The sequence below is a fragment of the Anguilla anguilla genome, chromosome 5 (genome assembly GCF_013347855.1).
Source record: "Anguilla anguilla isolate fAngAng1 chromosome 5, fAngAng1.pri, whole genome shotgun sequence".
NCBI lineage: Eukaryota > Metazoa > Chordata > Actinopteri > Anguilliformes > Anguillidae > Anguilla > Anguilla anguilla.
Genome location: NC_049205.1, coordinates 42,159,730 through 42,182,710, shown reverse-complemented (window position 1 = coordinate 42,182,710; position 22,981 = coordinate 42,159,730). Strand labels below are relative to the sequence as shown.

At 42.2% G+C, this 22,981-nt stretch overlaps 1 protein-coding gene across 2 annotated transcripts in view; it reads left to right on the top strand.

Moving 5' to 3' along the window:
* Positions 1 to 22,981, top strand: part of LOC118227957 (low-density lipoprotein receptor-related protein 4-like) — an 88,928-nt gene that overhangs the window by 45,715 nt on the left and 20,232 nt on the right. For both annotated transcript variants that reach the window (XM_035419065.1, XM_035419064.1), the window contains exons 3-14: positions 6,729 to 6,845; positions 9,747 to 9,860; positions 11,435 to 11,551; positions 14,527 to 14,655; positions 17,425 to 17,544; positions 17,682 to 17,807; positions 18,038 to 18,163; positions 18,454 to 18,588; positions 19,296 to 19,421; positions 20,019 to 20,249; positions 21,326 to 21,482; positions 21,763 to 21,980. In XM_035419065.1, coding sequence (XP_035274956.1) covers positions 6,729 to 6,845; positions 9,747 to 9,860; positions 11,435 to 11,551; positions 14,527 to 14,655; positions 17,425 to 17,544; positions 17,682 to 17,807; positions 18,038 to 18,163; positions 18,454 to 18,588; positions 19,296 to 19,421; positions 20,019 to 20,249; positions 21,326 to 21,482; positions 21,763 to 21,980 — 1,716 coding nt within the window. The remainder of the gene's footprint in view (positions 1 to 6,728; positions 6,846 to 9,746; positions 9,861 to 11,434; positions 11,552 to 14,526; positions 14,656 to 17,424; positions 17,545 to 17,681; positions 17,808 to 18,037; positions 18,164 to 18,453; positions 18,589 to 19,295; positions 19,422 to 20,018; positions 20,250 to 21,325; positions 21,483 to 21,762; positions 21,981 to 22,981) is intronic.

Genomic DNA, 22,981 nt, shown 5'->3' with positions numbered 1-22,981 from the left:
CCCTGCCAAGAGTAAAGGCTTGTGCACTGCATTTGAGGATGACTGCTAGTGTTGCCTTTTTTTGGAGGTGGAACATGTGGGGGGTAGTCGAAGGAGGCTGAAGATAAGACCAGCTCTATCCTTCCAGTTTAAAAACTGAGGTACAGCAAAGCCAATCTTTGGCATCTTCAAATGAAATGTTCAGGTGTCCCACCGCTTCTGTCGTTCTTGGGTAAGGAAGATCCTGCTGTTTTTTGCTCAACAAAAACAAGATTATGGTTCCTCTTAATCCGCTACTCATTTTGAGCCAATCAGAACACAGGCCTACCAGCAGAGATGCCCGGGACCAGTGTGGTACGAAGGGATCTCGTAAGAAGTAGATTATGAACAATTTTTCTCCCTTTCACCTCCGGGAGAACCGTTTTCTGATAACACCATTATCTTGGATGCAAGAGGAAACCCAACAGCGAAGGAATTCATAATTTATTTTCTGTTCAGGGCTTTTATTCTTATTTGCATTTAGAAATTTGCATAATCCTTCCATTGCTGCAAACTTTTGGCAACACACTACTATAAGCTTGAATGGCACCAAAACACAAAAAGCTTCTTCCTTTGAAAATGTTTATTCCACCATCAGAGTGTGCCTGGAGGACACCCGCAAAAGCACCTGGATCTGAAATGTCAAGTCAGCATGTTTGGGGGAAAAAAAAAAAAATATATATATATACATACAATTTAAAAACTTTTACAGTGCTTGGATCTCCTTGTTATGCATGTAGATGTCACAAAAATATCACTCTGGAATTAGAGCAGGGCAGCAGTAATGAAATCTTGCGAGTGGTTTCCTCTCACAGTATCTTGATTTAGCATCTAACCTCAGAATCAGTTGACCATGGAACTGCAGCAGCAATTTAAATGCCATTAGCATTGGTATATAATAGCAGCTGTGGGGCTTATTTGTTATTGTGGTCCCCTTTAGATTTTGCAGATCATGGCCAAATAGCACAGTTCTGACATACAGCAATGAGGCACTCGCATGGCTTAATGACAAACATTTTAATTTGATGTTGCCCTATCGGGTACAATCTTTTATGAAATTGGTCTCTTTTTTCTGGATCTACCTATGAATGAAATTTATGTTTGGACAATTTGATACAGTCCAACCTGAAATTATTGGGGAACAGAACCATTTGTCAGGGTTATGAGAATAGTCACGCATGTGTATTTGCTCTCCGGTTGTATTTGACGGTTACCTAACTTCCCAAATTCCATACCAGTTTAAACGGATTTCTGATTTCTGGTAACAAAATGGTGCCGTGCATTACCTAGGTGTGAATTACATGTTAATGATGGTTGATGCGAGAGTCCTTTCATTGTAAAGGAGTTTCTCATTGTGGAAGGAGCTTCATAAATGCAATCTGCTGTTGTTGATGAATGATTTTGCTAATGATACCGGTCTTTGTCATTTTGACGACAACAAAAAGGATGATTATTTTTATCGTTTTTGCACAACAGTGATTTACTTCCCACCCTCGTCTTGCCTTTTGCATTGGTTTAGTAGTGTTATGAAATGCACATGTTGCTGATAATTGCAGGAGGGGCTGCATTCAGGACCCAAGTTTTGTAGCAACTTTGCTAAAGTGTACATGAGACTCGTGGCCATTGTGGTTCTTTTTGATGTAGAGTTCAGTCCAGGGACTGCTCTCTCTCTCTAATGTATCCATGCTACACTCCCTGAATATAGCTTTCTCTTACCAAACATAGTGACTTAAAATACCTTGTGAAAGTCTAGTTTCTCTGAAGATGGATCACAGAGCCCTTTTTTTCCTATGGTAGTTTTTTGTGCTGATCATTTTTTTTTTTTCCCATGACCTTGTATGTGTGAAATATGGGGTTTAGAGTTCTGGCATCCTGGTGTTTGAGTGAATTTGAAGAGAAAGGAAAGTGCCCAGTGCTGCAGGTGGAAGATGAGTTCAAAGTGACTTTGAGTGACATTGAATCAAGCTTCTTTTTTACTTTCAGAAAGTGCAGATATTTTTATCACAGGAACTTCATGTTTTTGTAAAGCCACATGAGTGTCTGTGCACCATCAAACACTGTTTGTGGACTGTTCACAAACTAATACGCACATAGGAAACATATAGGAAGTGCATAGGACTGAGGCAACTACTATGACATTGTTTAATCCCATTTAAACTGATTTGGTGTGTTAAACTGAAAGTGTGCAATAGTGCTGTGGTGAAATTTCTTTAACTGTTTGCTTTAATTGTCTGTGTCTCATTTTGTGCCTGATTTTTATGAGCCTTCTGTCTTACAACTCTTGGTCTTTGTGGACCTGAATATCATCTGTTACTTTGGAGGCCATTGTGAATGCGCTTATTTTCTTTGGTGGCCCTGCTATAATATATGTGCAAAAATATGTGTGAAAATACTGCTGTGCCAGAAATCAGATAAAGTTTCCCTTGCCAGTGTAATGAAAACAAAACAGTCACAGCCGTGAGAGCAGTTGTGTGCTCCCTGCTGATATGAAATTCACAGTACCAAAACAAGACAAGTAATGCACTGTAAGCATCTGGATATGTAAATAATCCTAATAAAAGAGAATATGTAGCTCCCCCCAAATGGCATAAGATTGTTAATATGCTTATTTGTTGTGCAGTCAAAATATTGGTGAAAAACGTGCAGCTTCTGAAATTGATCTGACCTGAAAATCTCAGCCGGTGAAACGGTGGCCTTGGAATATAAATAATCGTATAGAGGCTGACGGCTGACGGCAGATTGGTAGTTTATGTGAGGTTCTCAATGGCTGTTCGGCTTCAGTACCCTCAGAAAACAAAAGAAAATGACCGTGCTGCACAGCATCTGCAAGTATCCATTTCTGCACTGAAATATGTGGTTGTTTTATTCCTTCCTTGGGCAGTTTTATGAGCAAGCAGCACATTGAAGACACTGGAGATTGTAGTTGCTGGAGGACCAGGATTTAAATGCAGTTTATTGGATGCATTGTTAAGGAGTGCCGTTCCTGTTCACAGCATTATAGGTCTCTTCTGGGCTGTTCGGCAATTCTCAAGAGTGTACATCTGTTTTGCAGCCTCCCCCGCGCTTTTCATGATAAGCAGTTTAAGCCAGATATATCAGTCCCTGTAGTGTTCCTTAGTACAGAGGGTCCTGCACAGGGGTCCTCTACAGATCTTAAACATGTTAATGATACATCTCCACGAAGCAGATCATGGCAGCTTAAGGGACGTATAAAGACAAGAATGTGTGAAAGTGTGATATTAAATTCCTTTTATTGACAATACATATCTCTGCAGTCATATTAATGCCAGTCAGCTGTGTGACTATGTAGGACTCCGTCAACTTTATTTTACACAAGGTCCATGCATGTAAAGCTCTCTGAAATATGTTTATCTTTTTTCTGAAGGGGAATGAGCATTGAAGATGGTGGCCAATCAATTTGCAACACAACATTTTAAACATGACAAGGGTATTGTGGTGAAATGTAATCATTCTATTGTTAGTGTAGTTCAGTGGGGCATACAAAGGTGGTTGGTTTTCTTCAAGACATTCCTTTCCTATTTTATTTCTAGGTGAAACTTAATTTGCAGGAACCAGACTTTCACCTCAGGGTCTACAGTACCCATGCATGATGGACTCAGGCATTTAATTTGTTTGCATTCCTTATTGCGCTATTTTAGTCTGACTTTTATGCTCAGTATATCATTAGTTAGTAATTAGTAATGGAATTCACACATGGATTGCATTTGAAAAACGACATTTTACCTCCGAGTTAATATGGTTAATGATTTAACTCTTAATTAAAGAACCCAGACAGACATTACTCATTGTGTCGTGTACCCTTCCTGTGAAGCTTACCTGTGAGATATTTTGCAGTGGTAAGGTGAACCTGAACAAACTGACTTGCTTTCACCCCTGATGATCAGGTATTGAGAGGAATTCAGGGGAATTTCCGTTATAAAGATTCCAAAGGCATGTGGTCTCAAGCATAGTTACATAAGGAAAGCTGGGAATATACAGAGAAGTGGACTGAGAAATCTAGCATTTTGGCATTCCTTCTTGTGACACATGGAAGATACAGTCACATGAGACTGTGATGTAAAGATAAGAAACGTGAAATGATACAAGCATATGTTTCCAAGATCTTTTTGTTTCTCCCCTGATTTGGGCATTCATATGTGCTTGTGATACTAAAGCAACTTGTTAGTACATAGAATCTTGCTGACCTACTTAAGACCATTTCATTTCCATTCACTTCTGAATATCAGTGAGGGAAGAAATAAATGCTTTAGTGAAGTTATTTCTGTATCATTATTTAAGAAGAAAAAAAGGATTTCTGTATTTCAGTCTTTGTGTGATGTACAGCATAAATTCATCAAACAGGGTGAACTTGATATTGAATTATCTCATAAAATTATGAATTATCTCTTTGTCTCGTCTTACTCCGGAGTTCTTTTCAATGACTCTAATGATGCCTTATTTATTTATTTGAATAACATAAACTCCTGAATGGCCTAAGTATTTTCCTTTTCATTAATTTTTTTCTTTTTCTGTTTTTGATGTTATACTTCCATTTTGCTGTGGCCTGTTACTGTGCCCAACCCTTGGCTATGAATTTGGATGGTTCCAAAAGAGACCCCAGCTTGTTGTGATTCATGAAGTATGCATGAAGAGAAATTTGGGTCAGTAGTGCCTTCACCTGTGGTTCAACTCCACACCAATGATTTATTCATTCACTTGGGCATTGTTATGTTGTCATTGCAAAATGCTACCACCGTGTTGAAATGAATAGTTGGCTTCCTTTTTCTTTATTGAGTTTTTACCACTAGTGGCCAATATTTCACATTGACCTAAGCTTTCGAACCACATAGGGGGAAGAAGGCATCCACAAACATACAATCTCTTAATTCAATATATGAATACTCTTAATTTCATTTATGCTGCCCTTCTACACAAAGGTTTAGCCTTTTTCATAATGGATAAAGAGCAGAGGCGGAGATTAAATTAGCATGGTATTTATCATTCCTACGCAATTAACTTGGTTTGTAATGGCTGTACAGAGGCAGGGCTGGGTGTACATTGAAATCCAGGAACAGGGCTGGAGTGGCCATCACCCTGTGCATGGTCGAACGGTTGAGGAACAGTTAGGATTTTGTTATTAGAGGGGACCTCTGACAAAAGGCTAATTCCTTTTCAGGTAAATGACGACATCTGCGGTAGCCTGTGTAAAGTATTTGCTAGACCTCTCCTTTTACCTGTCACCTAATGGCCTTCAAATGGAAGCCCCCAAAGATGCCCCCCTCCCTTAGGCTACTATCAAGATTTCCATGGAAACGGCTCAGCATTTGCATTAAATCTCCATCCATGTCTCCCGATGCCAATCCTGGCCCCTGTGTGTATTCCTGTGTTTTAACCCTAGGCTATTTATTTGTGGCCTAAGAGTGAATGGTTGTTGTCACTGTCCTGTACCCTAGGCAGTTTCATGTCACACCATGCTGTCCATCCAGCCCTCCCTCTTGTGTGTCCTTTTCCCAGACTGGGTCTGCTGGTGCTGCCTTGTAATCAATGATCCATGGTAATTTATTTTGCAGGTAACATTTTCCCTGAACTGTGAGTGAATCCAGTAATGGGGTTGTTCACTTTCTGGAGTCTTTGATATTATTTTGGTTTTAGTGTATGGTTTCAAATGGCCCAGGCAGGTTTTGTGTGCAATGATATTTTAGATATTTACAGAAGTTTCTAACAACCTACCGGCTTTACAATGGCTCGTATAGGGGCATTGGCAGGTTTGTAGTTTAAAGCAAGAAAATACTCTTCAGGTACAGTAATACCAAAGCAGCTTGTACAGCAATGTTATATTTCCAGAGGCTATATATATTAGAACATTGGTCATTTCATTCATGCACAATTATAATCATAAAAACACCTTGTTATTTTGATGCCACTTGTCTTATCAGTTCAGAAGTGGCTGTATATTAGCTGTGTTGCTGGATGGTGTTTATTCAGACCTGACCGATAGCAGCTGAGTCGTTGAAGAGGGGAAGTGTACTGGTGTGCTGACATCCAGTTTGAGGGCAACTAGCCACAATAGATCTAGTTGTTCAAAGGTAGTTGGTGAAAGTGACCTGAAGATATTTTTGTCAGTTTTTTTCCCCCCACCCAATTTTGAATTACACAAGTGGAAACCTTTTTCAGTCCTGTTGATTTGTTGCTGCTTTGAGGTCCTTCTCTCATACGTAGAGCTGTTGATGCAGGAAGCTGTGTCACTTTCCTTCCTTGCCCGCAGTGGTCCCTGGCGTGCAAACTGCATAGGTCATAGGAAATGGCTCCAACTGGAGATTAAATTGTTTTTTTTTTAAGTCGAGTAATATACACATCACCTCTAGAGGCATAAGGTTGCTGTACAAGCTGCTATAAAAGCCATTGTAACGCTGGTAGGTTGTCATAAACCTCTGGAAGTATCAAATATATTCTTAGCGCACAAAAATTGTCCGTTGCTAACATACGTTAAATCTGAAATGCTTTTAAAAACTCCTGAACTATCCCCGTAAGGCATTGTTCATCCAGGCAGGCATCGTGAATGCATCAAAAGAACCCGAGGTCATGGCTTCAGTGTCAGCTCAAGTCCTTGCCCTTTCCGTGACTGGAGTTCATATGCATTTTTAATCACGCGTGCATATTTTAGCAAGGCCTTTCCGTTAACTGAACTGTCTGTGGCTGAACCCCCGCAGTGTTGCCCACCTGCTCCCCGCTGGACTTCCACTGTGACAATGGCAAGTGCATCCGCCGGTCCTGGGTGTGCGATGGGGACAACGACTGTGAGGACGACTCCGACGAGCAGGATTGTCGTAAGTGTTGTTATTTGCGTACTTCTGCGCCCGTCTTAAAAACGAACATATGGCCTGTTCTTGTCACCACACATTATGGTGACACTTCTGCTATTCCAAATCAAGTTTTTGGAGTGTTTGAGATGCACATGTAAGTCAACACCCACACTCACCATTTCTCCAACCACTTTACTGTTTAAAGCCTTTGAAGCCTTGCATTTTACAGTGACATTTTAGTTATTCTGTCATCACCTTAATAAGAAATGAGAGCAATCAATAATCAAGGGACTTCTAACCCTTCAGCTCATTTAACCTACAGGGAGTTTCATGTGTCCTTTAAAAGCTGCCATTTGGTACCTACATGTTTTGTATAAAGTTTTTATGTAGCATTTATCTAAGTGACTGTAGCCAGAGTTGTGCCAGAATCTGACTTGAATTGAGGAGGCTGGCTTTTCAGTGCTTTGTTTATACATCTTCTTCCAAGCCTGGAGGTATTCGTAACAAGTGTTTGTTACTAAAATAGGGCCCAGCTGGTGAAGAGCTTTCCCTAATAACTAGGAGGTGTATAGGTTTGCCTAATCCCTTGACAGTCCCCCTGGCTTTTCAGCAAAGTCATGTGGCCTCACATAAAATTGGGTCTCCTACTCATCAAGGAGGTCCCTGCGCCTCTGGTTTTAATCTCCGCATTCTCCCTTTGCCGCAGACCTTGTTTACTCACAACGTTTCAAAGCAGATTTCTTTTTTCTTAAGCTGCCCTCTTTCCCAGAATCCCCAATCTTTCACAGTAACGTGCCGAATGTCTTGGCTTTTCTGCAGTACAATGCTGGTTAGCCCAGAGCCACCTGCAAGCACTGCACAACCTCAGCAGCCGTGCATTTGTTGCAGGTGTCTTGGCATTTTAATTGGGACACCGACCCTGATCCACATTCAACTTCTAAATTAACATGCAAGAAAGATGCATAGAACATTGTGCAGATTTATTCTCAATAGTCAGGATACAGTACATACCCAGCATTGCAATACTTTTGAAGGGCACTATAAGTATGGTAATGGTAGAGTGAAATTAGTTACTTTTGCTATATATTTAAAGGGGCGTTTCACCCAATAATGAAATTAAGGTATGTTTCCAGTTAACCAGAGTACTATCAATACATCCAGACAGTTTCGCTTAGATGAGGTTTGAGTTTTTTTATTTGTCCGCTGCAGCTTGCACTAATACAACAGACTTCAATGGGTCTGTAGCTTTTGTGGCCTCAAAGCACCAAAAATGTACATTCTAAAATCACAACTTTTGAAAAATAATGTCACAGTTACAAACATCCACAGAATTTAAGTTCTGCAAGGTTTCATCGAAAACTACTTTTTCTGCTGAAGTACGCCAACTGTGTATATTTGCACAAAGTCTCAACCAAATTACCCCTTTAAGGCATTTGGATTTGAGATCAAAATATGAATATGAGACAAGTACAGACAATCAGCTTTTATTTCATGGTATTTGCATGCCTATATGTTTTAACATTTACAGGGACAGCTGTTTTTCAGATTAAGTTAACAAAATTAAGTTAACGGATAAACTTTCAAGTAAATCAAAGCAAAATGCATGCGTGAAATACATGCTCCTTTGGATCAGGCGACTGACTTGGCCAGTCCAAACCTTTTCCCCCACTTTTCAATGCTTTGGATGTATAGGCAGTGTGTCTGGGATCATTATCTTGCTGTAGGTTGAAGTGCTGGCTGATGAGATTGGTGGCATTTCTCTGTACATAGCCCGACAAAATCCGCTGTACAGTTCAAAATTCATCCTACTGCTGTCATCCTCCATTACATCATCAATATAGCCGAGTGAGCCTGTTTCAGAAGCAGCTGTACATGGTCGAGCTGTGACATTACCTCCTCCATATTTCACAGATGATGCGGTATGCTTTGGATCATGGTCTGTTCCTTTCTTTCTCCACACTTTTGGCTTTCCATCGCTTGGGTAAAACTTTATTTTGGTCTCATCTGTCCATCAAACTTTCTTCCAGAACTCTTCAGGCTCACCTCTGTATTTTTGGCAAATTCTAATCTGGCCTTTCAATTTTTGCTGCTGATGAGAGGTTTGCATCTTGCAGTGTAAGTTAAGTATTGCACTCTGGTTAAGCTGTGCTTTGTCGTATATTACGGTAAATGTGATTTTTTGAGTCAGCTTGGATTCTGTTTTCAACATTCCCTTAAATTAGCGGGTTTGGTATCGTGAGTAACATTAAAGTCATTAAACTATCAAAAGTCTGGTTGTTGGCTTGAAAGCAAGTGCTAGTTAGGTGGTTAGTTGGCTAGCTTGATGAGAGGTCTTTTACAGTCTTTAACTGGGTTGAATATACTTTTCTCTAAATGCTATATAACATGAGCCCATGATTGTTTAGCCCTTGATTTCTTATCCTGTTTAATTCGTATAAAAATCGCGCACAGTAATAGTTCATTCATGCCAGTAACTGGGTTGATACCCCTTTGTGTTTACATGAAATTTTGGGCTGCAGGGCAAAATATTGTGTGCTCCTAGAGTGTATTTGTCAAGACAAGAATGGTACATTATCAGATATTCCATTGTAATAGAAGGTTGGGATTGGGCACTGGACACCAGAAAATGTTTTCTGAACAAATCTCAGACATGTCATTACAATTCCAGAGTCATCCAGTGGAATTAGATGTCCCTTCAATTTTAAGAATGACATTTTATGAGTGAAGGCCTACCATCCACCTCTTGATGTGTCAGACCTCTCTCACCAAAGGCTTATTTATGGCACTCTGTACCTCCTTCCGCAATCTGAGATATCAGGAAAAGCCCACTGCAGCTGTAAATAAGCTCCCCGGCAGTGTTGATGTGTGTGCCGATGTTGCGTTTTGATTTGTCCCCCCCTTCGTTTCCCCCTTCTTCTGCTCCAGCTCCCAGAGAATGCGAGGAGGATGAGTTCCACTGCCAGAATGGCTACTGTATCCGCAGTATGTGGCACTGTGATGGGGACAACGACTGCGGGGACAACAGCGACGAGCAGTGTGGTGAGTCCTGCGAGCCTGGCGAGTCGCCGCCAAGGGTACCCGCCCCTCTCCCCCACCCTGCCCCCGCCTCTGCCACAACACCAAAACACGCCGTCTCCATGGAGCACCAAAACATCTGTGGCCAGTCCGCACGCCTGAGCTTGCAGTAAACGTGGGCTCATTTTCCCCCTGCGGAAATGGAGCTAAGTGGTCCCATAGGCTTCCTGGAAATTAAAAACCCCAGCAGGGTTTCTTAAGCTGATGCTGCTGTCCAAGCTGAAGTGAGGTTAATGGGTTAAATGCCCTCTTTCCCCTGTGGAGGTCATCCGAACACTAGGAGATTGTCCCTCTAAGAGGGACATCTGTTTTTGGTTCTCTCTCTCTCCAGATTTTCAGAGGCTGGCTTGATTTTTCCCCCTTCTCTGGTTGTGATCTGTGAAACCCTAGGACCTAATTTGTGGACACAGCTATTAAGTCAGTCGGTTGTCTGAAAACTGAAAGGACACCTTTCTTTTTGTCCTTGCACACAACCTAAGGTCTTCAGGGAAGATCATGTTGACTAATTACTTCCTGTGTCAAACAGAGCTGGTACACTAATCTGTCTTTGACTCTGCTCCCTCCCTCTGACACACTAATTCCCATCAGAGATCGTATCCACTCCCCGTTCACCATTAGCGAGTTTGGTCATTGCTGTGTCATCTCAGCCTCTCAGGTGAGAGCACACAGCAGGCTGTGGTGATGTCTACTATGATCACTTTCCCCCACAAACCTTAGGGCCTTTTATGTAAAACTTCAATGACCACGTCAGCTCTCCAGGCCTTCCCTGTGTATAGACAGAGCAGGTGGGTGAATGTTTCAGGGGTATCCATTAGCACTGGGGGATTTGGGCTTGACTGTAAAAATCCTCAGGGCGGTTCATCGACCCTCTTCTTAAGTCCTGTTTTTACTTTTATATTTATCCAAAATGTCCTCAGAGGTCATTACGGGCATTTCAGTACTATTCCCAAGGCTCCATGCTCTCACTTGCATTTGTTAATGGGCTATTTTTTTATTTGGCTGCCTTACAGGAAGTCCAGGGGTGTTTTACTATGCTTGAAATGTAGCGAGGGGGAGCACTCCAATCAATTGCTTTCCTCAAATCCTTACACGAGAGAGCTCGTTTTAAAGCAGATAAGCAAATAGTTTGAATGTTTATTTAATTCTGGCTTTGAACCCATTTTTTGCTGTAAAAACCATAATCAAATTTGGTGAGTAAGGAAACAAACAAACTGATGATCCCATTAAATCTGTTTTACCTCCCGTTGTCAGCAAATCTGTAAGACCCACTTGCATGAGAAAACCCTTTGACTAGATGGGTAAACATTGTGTGTAATCCAGCCCTGCCCACATCCTGAGTAAAAGACGCCTACGTACATTTTGAATGGTGTATACTATTAAAATGTACTGCACTGGGAAAACGGGGGAAATGGTTACAGTGTACCTCAAAATCAGCTCAAACCTGTTCAAAGAGTGGGCTAATCTCAGAGCTTTGTAGTAGGCAGCTACAGAGACAACAAGATACTGTCCCATATCACCCCTCCACCCTATTTTTCCAGACATGAGGAAGTGCTCAGACAAAGAGTTCCGCTGTACGGACGGGAGCTGCATTGCGGAGCACTGGTACTGCGATGGCGACACAGACTGCAAGGACGGCTCCGATGAGGAGAACTGCCGTGAGTCACGACTCCGCCAAAGCACACAGCCCGGCGGGGCACGGCACATCTGTGCCTGCAGCTCGACCCTCAGACCACGCCTCACCTCACACAGGGAGGGACTCTTAAAATGGGGTGGGGTTACAGTAAATCACAGGCTGAGAGCTGTGCTTGACATTTAAATGCTCCATGCGATAACATCCTGAAGTAAGGGCAATAAAAAGAATCATTTGAAACTACCCTCAGAATGCCCAGCATGCCTGTGCTAACAGCAGAGCCCTCTATCAAACTGGCTAACATGGCAGCTGTGCAGCATAAGCTTAATAAGGACCTAGTCGGTATAGGACTGTAGTCAGTCCATAGATATTTCTGGCTCATGAAAGCCACTGCACTGGAGCAGGAGGTACATTTACCATGCCAAATTTTAGAGGAAGTCCCTCGGTAATGCATCTATCATGAAGAATGCCAAAATTGTAATGAGGCTGATAAATTGCGAGGCCATTCGCTTTTTGGGTATTGCATGGGTTTTAGACTTGACTATTTAAAAGCAGTTACTTTACTGTTAGATGGCCCAAGCCCAAAAATCTGATTACTGTGATGTTCTTAAAATAGCCTGGCCAGAGACGTTGGTCATATTATTTACTGTGCTCTGGTACATTTACAGTTTATTTAGCCCCTCGTTCTATCCTTTACTTACTCAGGAGTGAAAGTGGTAATTTTACAGAAAGTTTTTTTGTGTTTCTATTAAAATGTTGTGAATGATTACTCCAGTAAACAATCCCACCCAGCTTTCCAATTTCTATGACCTCTCATTACAGTCAAGTTCTGGACAGATAATACTTACACCTGAAGATCTTATTGACTTTTCCTTCCAGGATACATCAGAATGTAATCTTTTCCAAATGGAATTGAAGAAACTGTCAACTGAACGACAACTGAGATATAGGCTTGTCAGAAAACCAATTTTGGTCCAAAAGCCCATCTTCTGCTTGCAACCAGAGCATGCCTTGGCTTTTCACCTTTTCCTTGCATCATACACTTGTTTGAAAGGTTTAGATACGTTCAGCATAAATTATTCTAATTTCTTAATTTTTTATGTCCTTAATGAAAGTTTTATATTTTTCAAGGATATGATTTGTGAACATGATTGATAGATATAGCAATGCAGTGAAGCGATAAGCAACATAGTTGTGAGCTTGGATTTTGTGAGATGGTGTACCAATAATCACATAAACATGAAGATATGCTGTGCCTTACTTGGTTACCTGGATACCATACCCTTCCCAAAAAACAGTTTTGCTAAATTAGTCATTGCATTATAAACCTTTTGATAAAGGATGTGTGATTCTACAAAAGGTTCCTCAGTCTAGTGTTGCCTACACCTGTTCTCAAACCCATAAAACCCCAGGGGTATACAGGAGAAGGGATGTCCTGCTCTTAGGTATAAATGTGAGGTCTAAATTAGATGGGGGGCTCAGTGAGGCTGTGGGCTGACCTACGTGAAGAGAATATTGAACATGATGGCTGGCGGTTCTTCCTCTTCAGATAGGGCCTCTCAGGAGGACTTCAAAGCGCAGTTCTGTGCTGTCGACTAGCTAAGGGCACGGCTTTCATCTGTGCTGATAATAGTCCTGGCTGCAAATTGCCAGGGTTGGCAGGGAGCTTGGGGATTGAAAGCTTGTTGCTTCTTACTGTGGGGAACAGCCTCCCGTCTTTTCCCTAACCTGAAGCTTCAATGAAGCCTTTCTCTCCAGTGAGGGGAAAGACTGAAAGGTAACCAGTGCTTGGCAGTGAAGGGTGGGTGAGGGTTAATGGAATATTTGCACCACATCATCATCAGAGACAGGTCTGTAGATGTTGTGTGATTGCGTAGTTTATCTTATCACATACTAAGCTGAGCTTTAATAATAGTGTTTGCAGGCATTGAAGGCCCAGGTGAGTCATGGTAATGGTTGGATAGGTTATCAGCAGGATTCTTTGTTTTGCCAGTCTTGATCACAAGCCACGCTGGTATTGAATGTATAAATATAGTTGCTGCACATTGAAATGTTTACCCCAGCCCATGTTGTTAGCCTATCGTTTATATTTACCGTATACTGTATTTGAGTCAAACAAACCTGAGGACGATTCAAGAGTCACATGTTTCTGTCCCCTCGCTGCATTGTTACGTTTTGTCATAGGCAGGGTGGACTTCCAGCATATCTGCTTTCTGCTCTTCATTGTGTAATGTTGGTAGACAGCATTCCTGTTGAATTGCCATTGTTTAATGTCATCATAGGCAGATAGAACCTCAAAGGCAGTATGTCCACACATGTTTTTGCTCTGCAAACTCAAATGACAGTTGTGGGGATGAGGAAGATAAATATTCTTTTTTTAAAGCTGATTGGTCCCAGAGATGGTTCTCTTTTATTTGCAGTCATTGTCATGTGGTACTATACTTGCTTTTAAAATCAGTGTCAACCAAAAGTACTGACCAAAAAGTAAAGCATGTCTGATCTGAATTGCAACTCAAAATAGTATTCTACAGTATGTATGTTGTCGTCTTGGTAAAAGCGCAGATGGTATATGAAGTGGTTATTAAATTATCAAAAGAGGTGCAAAAATGCCTGCCACAACAAGCAGTTTTTACATTTGTGAGTAAATCCATTGGGCCATAAATATAGCATATAAACTTGAGCAGAAATTTGGAGACTGCTGTATATCTCAATGTGTAAGTGCAGGATGGGTAAAAACCAGTATTAAAGGCCAACAGACTCAATCTGCTCTTTACAATATTCTGTTTCAAAGGCGGCTTTGAACTCTCAGAATTCTAAATTGTAAATAAGTCTGGGAGGGACATACGCACCATCTGCTTTCATTTATCGTTATTCATTATCCAACAGAAAAAAAACAATCCAGCTCGTAGCGTTTATTTATTCTGTCTTTATTATATAGCTTCTATTTGTGCTATATTTCCGATTTCTACATGTTTTGTGATAAATCTGTCTCCCATGCAGCCTCGGACATGATGATGGCCACTTGCAGTGTGGAGGAGTTCCAGTGTGCTTACGGCCGCTGCATTCTGGACATCTACCACTGCGATGGGGACGATGACTGCGGGGACTGGTCCGATGAGTCTGACTGCAGTAAGGGCCACCTCCAGAAAGCTTGCATTAACACGTGAACTGCATTCCTTCACACTTTCTGCATCACTGCACCAACATGTTGAAATTACAGGGGGATGACTAGAGCACCGAGCCTTCATTCCCATTTTATATTTCAGTAAATATCTGATATCGAATATCTGGACATTTTCAGTCTTCAGTTTTTTTTGTGTCACGGCAAAAACACCCGAAAAATATTCTTGGAATGTTTAACGCGATACCTGTGCTAAGGTTCAAAATTCACGGTCGTGTATGTGCATGTGTATAATTGTGAGCATTACATCATGCCTTCAAAGAAAACGATAATTAGTCTGTTTACAAAGAAATTTTAAGTGAACCCCTGAATGCCAGTATATTTCTTATGGCATGAGTGTGGGAGCAGTCTTGAGGTCTGGAGTGGGACAGCTGGATGGTGCTCACGCTCATAAGTATTGCACATTGTCTGCTGCAAACGGGTCCTTGGGCCACCGCACCCCACACACATCTGCACCTGCTTTGCTCTCATGTTGAGTCCTGGCCCACGCCGAGGTCCCAGCTGCGCCCGATAATGGGATTACAGTGCGGCCCTGTGCGTCTCAACAGGAAGCACATTAACAGAGTGTTAAACATTATGATGTTGAGTCAAATACTCTAGGCCTTCTGTCATTCTGATATTACACAAACACCTTGCAGCTGAATCCCTTTGCCATGTCAGTTAGCCCACATATTATGACACACTTCTAAGGTTGTTCCATTTAAAAAACGATCACAGGGCGAGCTGCAGCCTTAAGTAAACGATGACGGAGACTCTGTGCCAGGGCAAGCTTTTTATTTAGTATTTTGGCCCTGCCTGAGTACACAGTTGTAAAGATACAGACCTCTGCGAGTTAGATAATTATTAACACCTGTACAAACCCAGTCAGCGCCACTCCGGGCTTGCATTAGGGTTTTCATGAAAGTGTCTTTTCCACAAACGCCCCCAAATTCCTCTGCGCTTGTATTTATGGAGCAATTCCCTCATAACTCTGAGCTAAGAGATGCGCGTATACTCAGATTGAGGAGCGGTTCTGCCTCTCCGATGAACCGCAAACAAAAGTTATGTTTTTAACCAATGGAGTAGGGGTTTGCAGTTCTAGTTGGTCGTTCGTCATTTTTATTGTTTTGTTTACTGAAATCAAGAGCTAGCTCTCTGAAGCCTGACTGTGTGAGACAGGAGTTACGATATGTCCCTGGCCAGCTCCCTGTGCCATGCGGAGTGTCCTTGCGGTTCATCTGGCTAGAACACGCAGTCTTGAAATTTGCTCTCAGCTGCTCCTGCAGATTGTCATGTATTTAATATGATTAGTTGAATTTTTGAAGCTGTATTTTCATCCCAGATTTTTGGAGGACTGCATTTTATGTGCAATGCCGCAAAACTCGGCCGAGTTCTGAAGTTACACCATTGGTCGGCCGGTCCAGCCACATACTAGGTTATGACTTGGTCTTGTTATATTTTTGAATGTTTACAAAAAAAACTTTCTGGGTGGTAAAGGGGATTAATTCTTTGGTAATATAATGAATAATTGTACATTTCCTTTTCACATTTCCTCTTCACACCACATTTTTAATAACAATTGCAGTAAGATGTTTAACATTTTTTTAGAAATTTGAGCAAGCTTCAAAGTAAAAGAAAACACCTTGAACAATGTGGCAAACAGACATTCCTGTGCTGACGACTCATCTTCAGGAGGAATTCCTCAGCCTTCCCACTGCGATGAAGACAGCATCAAGGCAGCTTTGTTTAATACAAAGATCTGTACTTGGCTCCGGCTTATACAAGATGAAATATCTTAATCTTCCTTGGCTTTTTTGTCCATAAATGAGTTTTGTGGATGTGATAGACGGTGTACAGTATTAGCTGATAAGTACATTCCTACAGGGGAAAACTGAGCATTTTTAATGACTTTATTCTCCCTGGTGAAAACCACCTGCTATTTTGATACGTTTTACATCAGATAGTTTTACAGAAGGGGGGTTTGCTTTCTTTTTGCATTCTCTTGGCTTCTCCACACTTGTTGAGCCATTAGGATTTGCAGGTGTGTGTGTGCGTGTGCAAACATGCATGCGTACACAGTTCCTTCAGCTTCATTTAAACCTACATCAGCATATATTTTTATGATGCATTTGAATAAAGTACGTGGGTATTTATAGAAATTATTGTTTTCAGGTGCTTCTGAAAATGCATACAGCTCAATGGAAAATAACGCATTAACTTTTCCTAGCCTATGTAGAAAGAGTACAAAGATTCATTTGTTTTGACTCGGGGTAATTTGTTCACTTAAATCCCAGTAGAGAAGGATTAGCAGCCGTTTGTCTTGTTGCAGACATTTTTTGGATTATAAAATATCGTAATCGTCATCCTGGGGTGTCAATTTCAGCCCTCTTGTGGAAGGGGGGCTGCCTTGTTATTTCTTTTGTTATCTCTAGTAGTTTTACCAATTGAGATGTTTTTTTTTTTTGCATCATAGTGTGAAAGAGTCTAAGCTTTTCAGCAGTATACAGGTTATAGTGCTGCACCTTGAATCATTGACCAATAAAAACAATAATTAATGACAATGTTATTGTCAGACGACGGCATCTAATTGCATGACCATTCAAGGGTTTAATATATAGTATCCAGGAAATTATTATTATTGCACTCGTAAAATTAAATGTCCACCAGATATAATAGTTAGTATCATGTCTTGAATATATTTATTGACTTGTTATTGTACCCCTCCCCCCTCCCCCCAGCCTCCCACCAGCCCTGTCGTTCAGTGGAGTTCATGTGCAGCAGCGGCATGTGCATCAATGCTGGCTGGAGGTGTGACGGCGAGTACGACTGTGACGACCAATCCGATGAGAAGAACTGCAGTAAGTGCAGTCACCTATGTTTGATTGTGTATGTATGTGTGGGTTTGTGTGTGTGTGTGTGTGTCTGTCTGTCTGTCCGTCCGTGTGTCCATGTGTCTGTGTGTGCACGGCCTCTCACACTGTTCTATCTCTTCCAGCCACATCCATGTGCACCACTGATCAGTTTCGCTGCGCATCCGGCCGCTGCGTACGGTTGTCATGGCGATGTGATGGCGAGGACGACTGCTCTGACGGCAGCGACGAGGATAGCTGTGAGAAGACGGGTAACGGCAGTCTCCATGCTTACTCCATCCTTCACCCGTTCAGCGTCCCCTGTTGTGTAATGCCAGAGAGTTTAACTGTGGAGGACCTACAGCATTTCAGCCACAGTCAGTGGCTTTGACCATTCCTTGCCTGCATTCATGTGGGGCTTTAAAATGGTTAATGTAATACTGTTGTTCCATTTAAGAAGGACTTTGTGACACCCTAACACGCCTGCATTCTCTGGTCTCAGACACATCGCCCTGCGCCCCTGACCAGTTCCTGTGCGGGAACGGCCGCTGCATCGGCCACAGGAAGGTGTGCAATGGGGCCAACGACTGTGGGGACGGCACGGACGAGCGGCCGCACCAAGAATGCCGTGAGTGTCTCGAACCTCTCGTCGGTCCGTAGCAGAACGGGTGATTAAGGGCTTTTCTGGAGCAAAATCCTGTCCGTTGTGGTGCTTCAGAACTCCAGGATTGTGTTCCTCTGTGTGTGTGTGTGTGTGGTTGTCTGGGCGTGTACGCTAATTCTAGCCTGCGTTTCCTTACGGGTGCCTGTGTGCGCAGGGTTGTGTGTAGGTATGTGTGTGTGCACATGTTTGTGTGAGGGAATGCTGCTGTGTCTGCCTGTGCGGTTCGTGTTCTTACCTGTCTTGTGGGCTCTTAGGGCCCAGGCTGAGTGAGGGGAGCTGTAACGTGAACAACGGCGGCTGCAGTCACAAGTGTCACATGGCCCAGGGCCTAGTGCAGTGCACCTGCCACACCGGCTACCGACTGATGGATGATGGGAAATCCTGTCATGGTAAGAGAGTGGGCCTGCCAGTTACACAACTTTCTGCACAATTTAAAAGCGAATTATACTATTAGATTAATTACACAAACTTTCAATGCTGGGAGTATTTCAGGTTACTTGCGAAAGTAATGCAACAATCTGTTTAGTTCCACGAAATATTAGCCGAGCTACGTTCACGGTGCTTGGTGTCACTAGAATAATAAATTGGAGCTCATAGCTTCTCATTATTGCCAGCGGAAAAGAAGAGCTCATTTTGAAACTTTCTCTTGTATTATATCCTGCAGGGCACACATTTTTTATTAGCTTCTGCCTATATAACCATTTCTAGTTTTAGATAGAAGGGGGCGATCATTGTCAGAACTGAAAAAGACTATGATCCTGAAATTCAGGGAGTTAAATTTATTTATTCACTGTCATGGTCTGATCAGTGTTGAGCTGCAGTGGATGTATTAATGCAGCTATTTGGCTAAGGAATGTTCTTAAAATTACTATAAAGAAATTAGCTCTTATGTGTGAATGTATACTGCAGCTATGGGATTGAATTACAAACTGATTTCCATTTATTTATTTAAAATGTGGAATTGACATATATGAAACCGTAAATGGGCGTCCTCATATTAGGGTGATTAATCTGTCTGTCAGTCCTGTAAATGAAAATTGGACCTATCTCCTGATCACCCCTCTGTTTCTCCCCTACACCACATGGACCGACCTAGATGTGGACGAGTGTGCAGAGGAAGGCTACTGCAGCCAGGGCTGCACCAATACGGAGGGGGAGTTTCAGTGCTGGTGTGTGCAGGGATATGAGCTGAGGCCCGACAAGCGCAGCTGCAAGGCATTAGGTGCGTCACAATCGGCGTTCACACATTCCATAAATTACACCCGGCTATTGTATAGTTTAAATAGTTTTTTACACTCTGACATGGTAACATTTTTGTTCTCAGTAGGTAGAGTGTGTCTGGAGGTGTCTGGGTTAAAGTTCAAGCGTTGTTCAAAGGCCAATCCAGCTTGGAGCTGTTAGAGGTTGTGGTGAAAAAGGCCACATTCTTGTTCTGCTTGTATAAACTGACACACAACTGCAGTTAGAAATGGTTTTCCAGCAATAAATAATTTGCTTATGTGTTTAATTGTTGCCACTGTACATTACAATTACTCATTGTGTTGCTTTCAGTTTTGTTCATAGTGTCCTTATTATTCCTGTCCTGATTAGAGCATTTACTAAATTAATTAATGGCCAAAAAATGCCCTACTGAAATTTGTCTGAAACCAGTTTTTCAAATGGTACTAATGCTTTGCATTTGTTTTTGAGCTCTGAATTCATATTCGTATAATACTCATAAATTGGATCCAACTTTGCTTTGGAACTGGAAAAGTCCCTCAGGGTTTGTTAAACGGTCTCTCTCTCTCTTGCTTTCTCACCTCTTTTTCTCTGGGAACAGGTCCAGAGCCCGTCCTGCTTTTCGCCAACCGGATCGACATTCGCCAGGTTCTGCCGCACCGCTCCGAGTACACTCTTCTGCTCAACAATCTGGAGAACGCCATTGCGCTGGACTTCCACCACAGCAAGGAGCTGGTGTTCTGGTCCGACGTCACTCTGGACCGCATCATGAAGGCCAACCTCAACGGCAGCAACGTAGAGGAGGTGGTGTCAACCGGCTTGGAGAGCCCAGGTACTGCCAACCCAGTGTACAGTGTTCACGCAGTGTTGTACTGCGATGTGGCAACAATGCTGAGGCTTGGTGGTTTTGTTACAGCAATGTATGTTGTATGTTTGTTGTATGTTTTTTGGGGGGGAATTCCGTAACATGTGAAAATGAAAAATTGTGAATAAGAAAAATGTTTCATGAATGCTGTGGTGTTACCTGGCACATTTGGCAGCCCCTGTTCAGGAATCCCTCTTCCACGTACAAAGATGAGCAAGATCATATTCAATATTGACCCCTTTATTATTTACTTATTTATTATTAACTACTATGCATTTTAAAGGGTTCTAGCATAAAGCATTAAAAATGATTTGCGAATGGTTTGTATTTGCTTAGTAGCAGATGGCTCAATGTTTTTACTTGCCAGCAGGACTGTCTATGTGAGATGCTGAAATGTTACATTTGTGGAAGTTGTAATTCCAAAGCCAAATCAAAAATGGTCCAATGTGAACATTTTTCTGAGATGAATAGCATTAAATATTGCACTTAAAACTTAGCTGTTTTCCAACAAACATGTGAGAGATGAATCACATGCTGTACCTGTAGTAGTGTAGATTAATTTTAAAAAATGTCTATACTATATTATTATAAAATGGTATACAAAATGATAATCTCTCAGATCTTTCCTTAAATTAATCATGACCTTAAGTCAGCTGGTCAAGACAAGTATAAGGCAGGTTTTGCAGGAGAAAAAATATTGTGCAATATTTCTGTCTATGACTGTCACCATGTAAGGTGGTGACATGTCTATGCTACAAGCAGTGGCTTACTTTGAGGCACTGCTTGCCAGATCACTAAGACAGCAGAGGGTTATCTGACTGCTTGTAGTGCCCAGCACATAGTCTCCTACCTTCATTAAACCTCATCATTAAATCAAATCATTGTTTTGTGAAGGTCCAAGTAGTGCAAAATCCTGAAACACCCATAGCGCACTCTAGGACCAGGTTTGCCCACTATCGTAAACTATGGGAATGAAAGTGTCTTTAGTGCTGAAGTTGAAGTATCAGTCTGCAGTGTTTGACCTCGGGGTTAATCCACTTCAGGTGGATTAGCTATCGATTGGATCCACGACAAGCTGTACTGGACAGACTCTGGGACGTCCCGCATCGAGGTGGCCAACCTGGATGGCACACACAGGAAGGTGCTGCTCTGGCAGAGCATGGAGAAGCCCCGGGCCATCGCCCTGCACCCCATCGAGGGGTACGAGTCTGTCGATCTGTCTATGTCCATAGGACAAAATCTCAGAAAATTCTGAATTTCTGATTGCTTTCATTTGACAAAGAACTGCACATTAAAAATGCATGTTATGATTTTTTTGTCTTATCAGACTTTTTTTCTGTTCACCATGTTTTAAATTTATATAAATACAAAATGCAATATTAACAAATATGGGCGGCTCAGAGGCTGTGTCAGCATAATGTCATCAAGATAAGTGCATTACATTTTCAGTGTTATGCAAGCTTGTTTATACTGTCTTCAGGAAGATCTATTGGACGGATTGGGGCACCACCCCACGCATCGAGTACGCCAACATGGACGGGTCCAACCGACGCATCATCGCTGACACCAACCTCTTCTGGCCTAACGGGCTCACCATTGACTACGCCGGCCACCGGATATACTGGGTGGACGCCAAGCACCATGTGATCGAACGGGCAGACCTGGACGGCCAGAATAGGAAGGCGGTCATAAGCCAAGGTGGGGCCCGCTTCTGACAAACTGAAAACAGAACTTGAGGCAAACCTGCAGAATCAAACCAAACAGGTCCTGTTTCTAAGTGAATTTGAATAACTCAGGTTTTGCCATAGACCTCTCAATTTGTGATATAATACTTTGGATTAGATTTACAGCCCCCTACATTAAAGTTTAGAGGAAATTTAATTTCCTTAAGACAAAAAATTGGCCCGACTTCAAGCTTTATACTGTACTTCAGAGTGATCATTGGCGTGCATTGCTGTTGAGTCAGAGTGACATATAACTTGTCTAAGGAACAGAAGGCAGAGATCAACGCCATACCCTCAATAAATGCGAAATGGGCAGCCCCTTGTAAACTGACTAGTAAAATCATGGTCAGAAAAGCAGGCCAAGGCAGCTTTCCTTCAGAGTCTGCAGTGTACTTTGTATATACCAAATAAAACTGACTTGCTTTTTGGCTGGCTAAACACAGAAGCCGCTCTGGCGTGAAAACCCTCCTCAAGTTGTTTACGGGGAGAGTAAACCATCCTTGGGCTACCAGATCAGGGCCTTGTTCAGCAGAGTGAATTCCTGCGGGGCCCACATAAATTAATTGGGGAGGAAGAAGCGGAGAAATGGTGGGTAGCTTTGTGTCCTTTAGCAATGCTGGGCTGTCCTGAAGCTCTCCTGAGCCATGGCTAAGATTGGTATTGTGCTGTTTTGCAGTCAGTTGGTAGGAGCTGTCACAAATAGGGAGACTTGTGAATATGAATGAAGCTACCCAGATCTCTGAATGGTCTCACCCAAAAAGGTGCAGAATGCTGCAGCAACGTTGTGATAAAATATGTGTTAGCAGGGGACTTTAGCACGTTTGTGGTAGTGTGGGTTAGGACTAGCAGCTCAGAGAAAAGCCTTTAATGATGTGTATTGTAAGAATAAGAGTCTGTAATGAGGTGCTGCTCCGAAGAGCAGTTCCCACTCAACCCTACTGTTTGCTCAAACAACAGGCCGAACAAATGAGACGT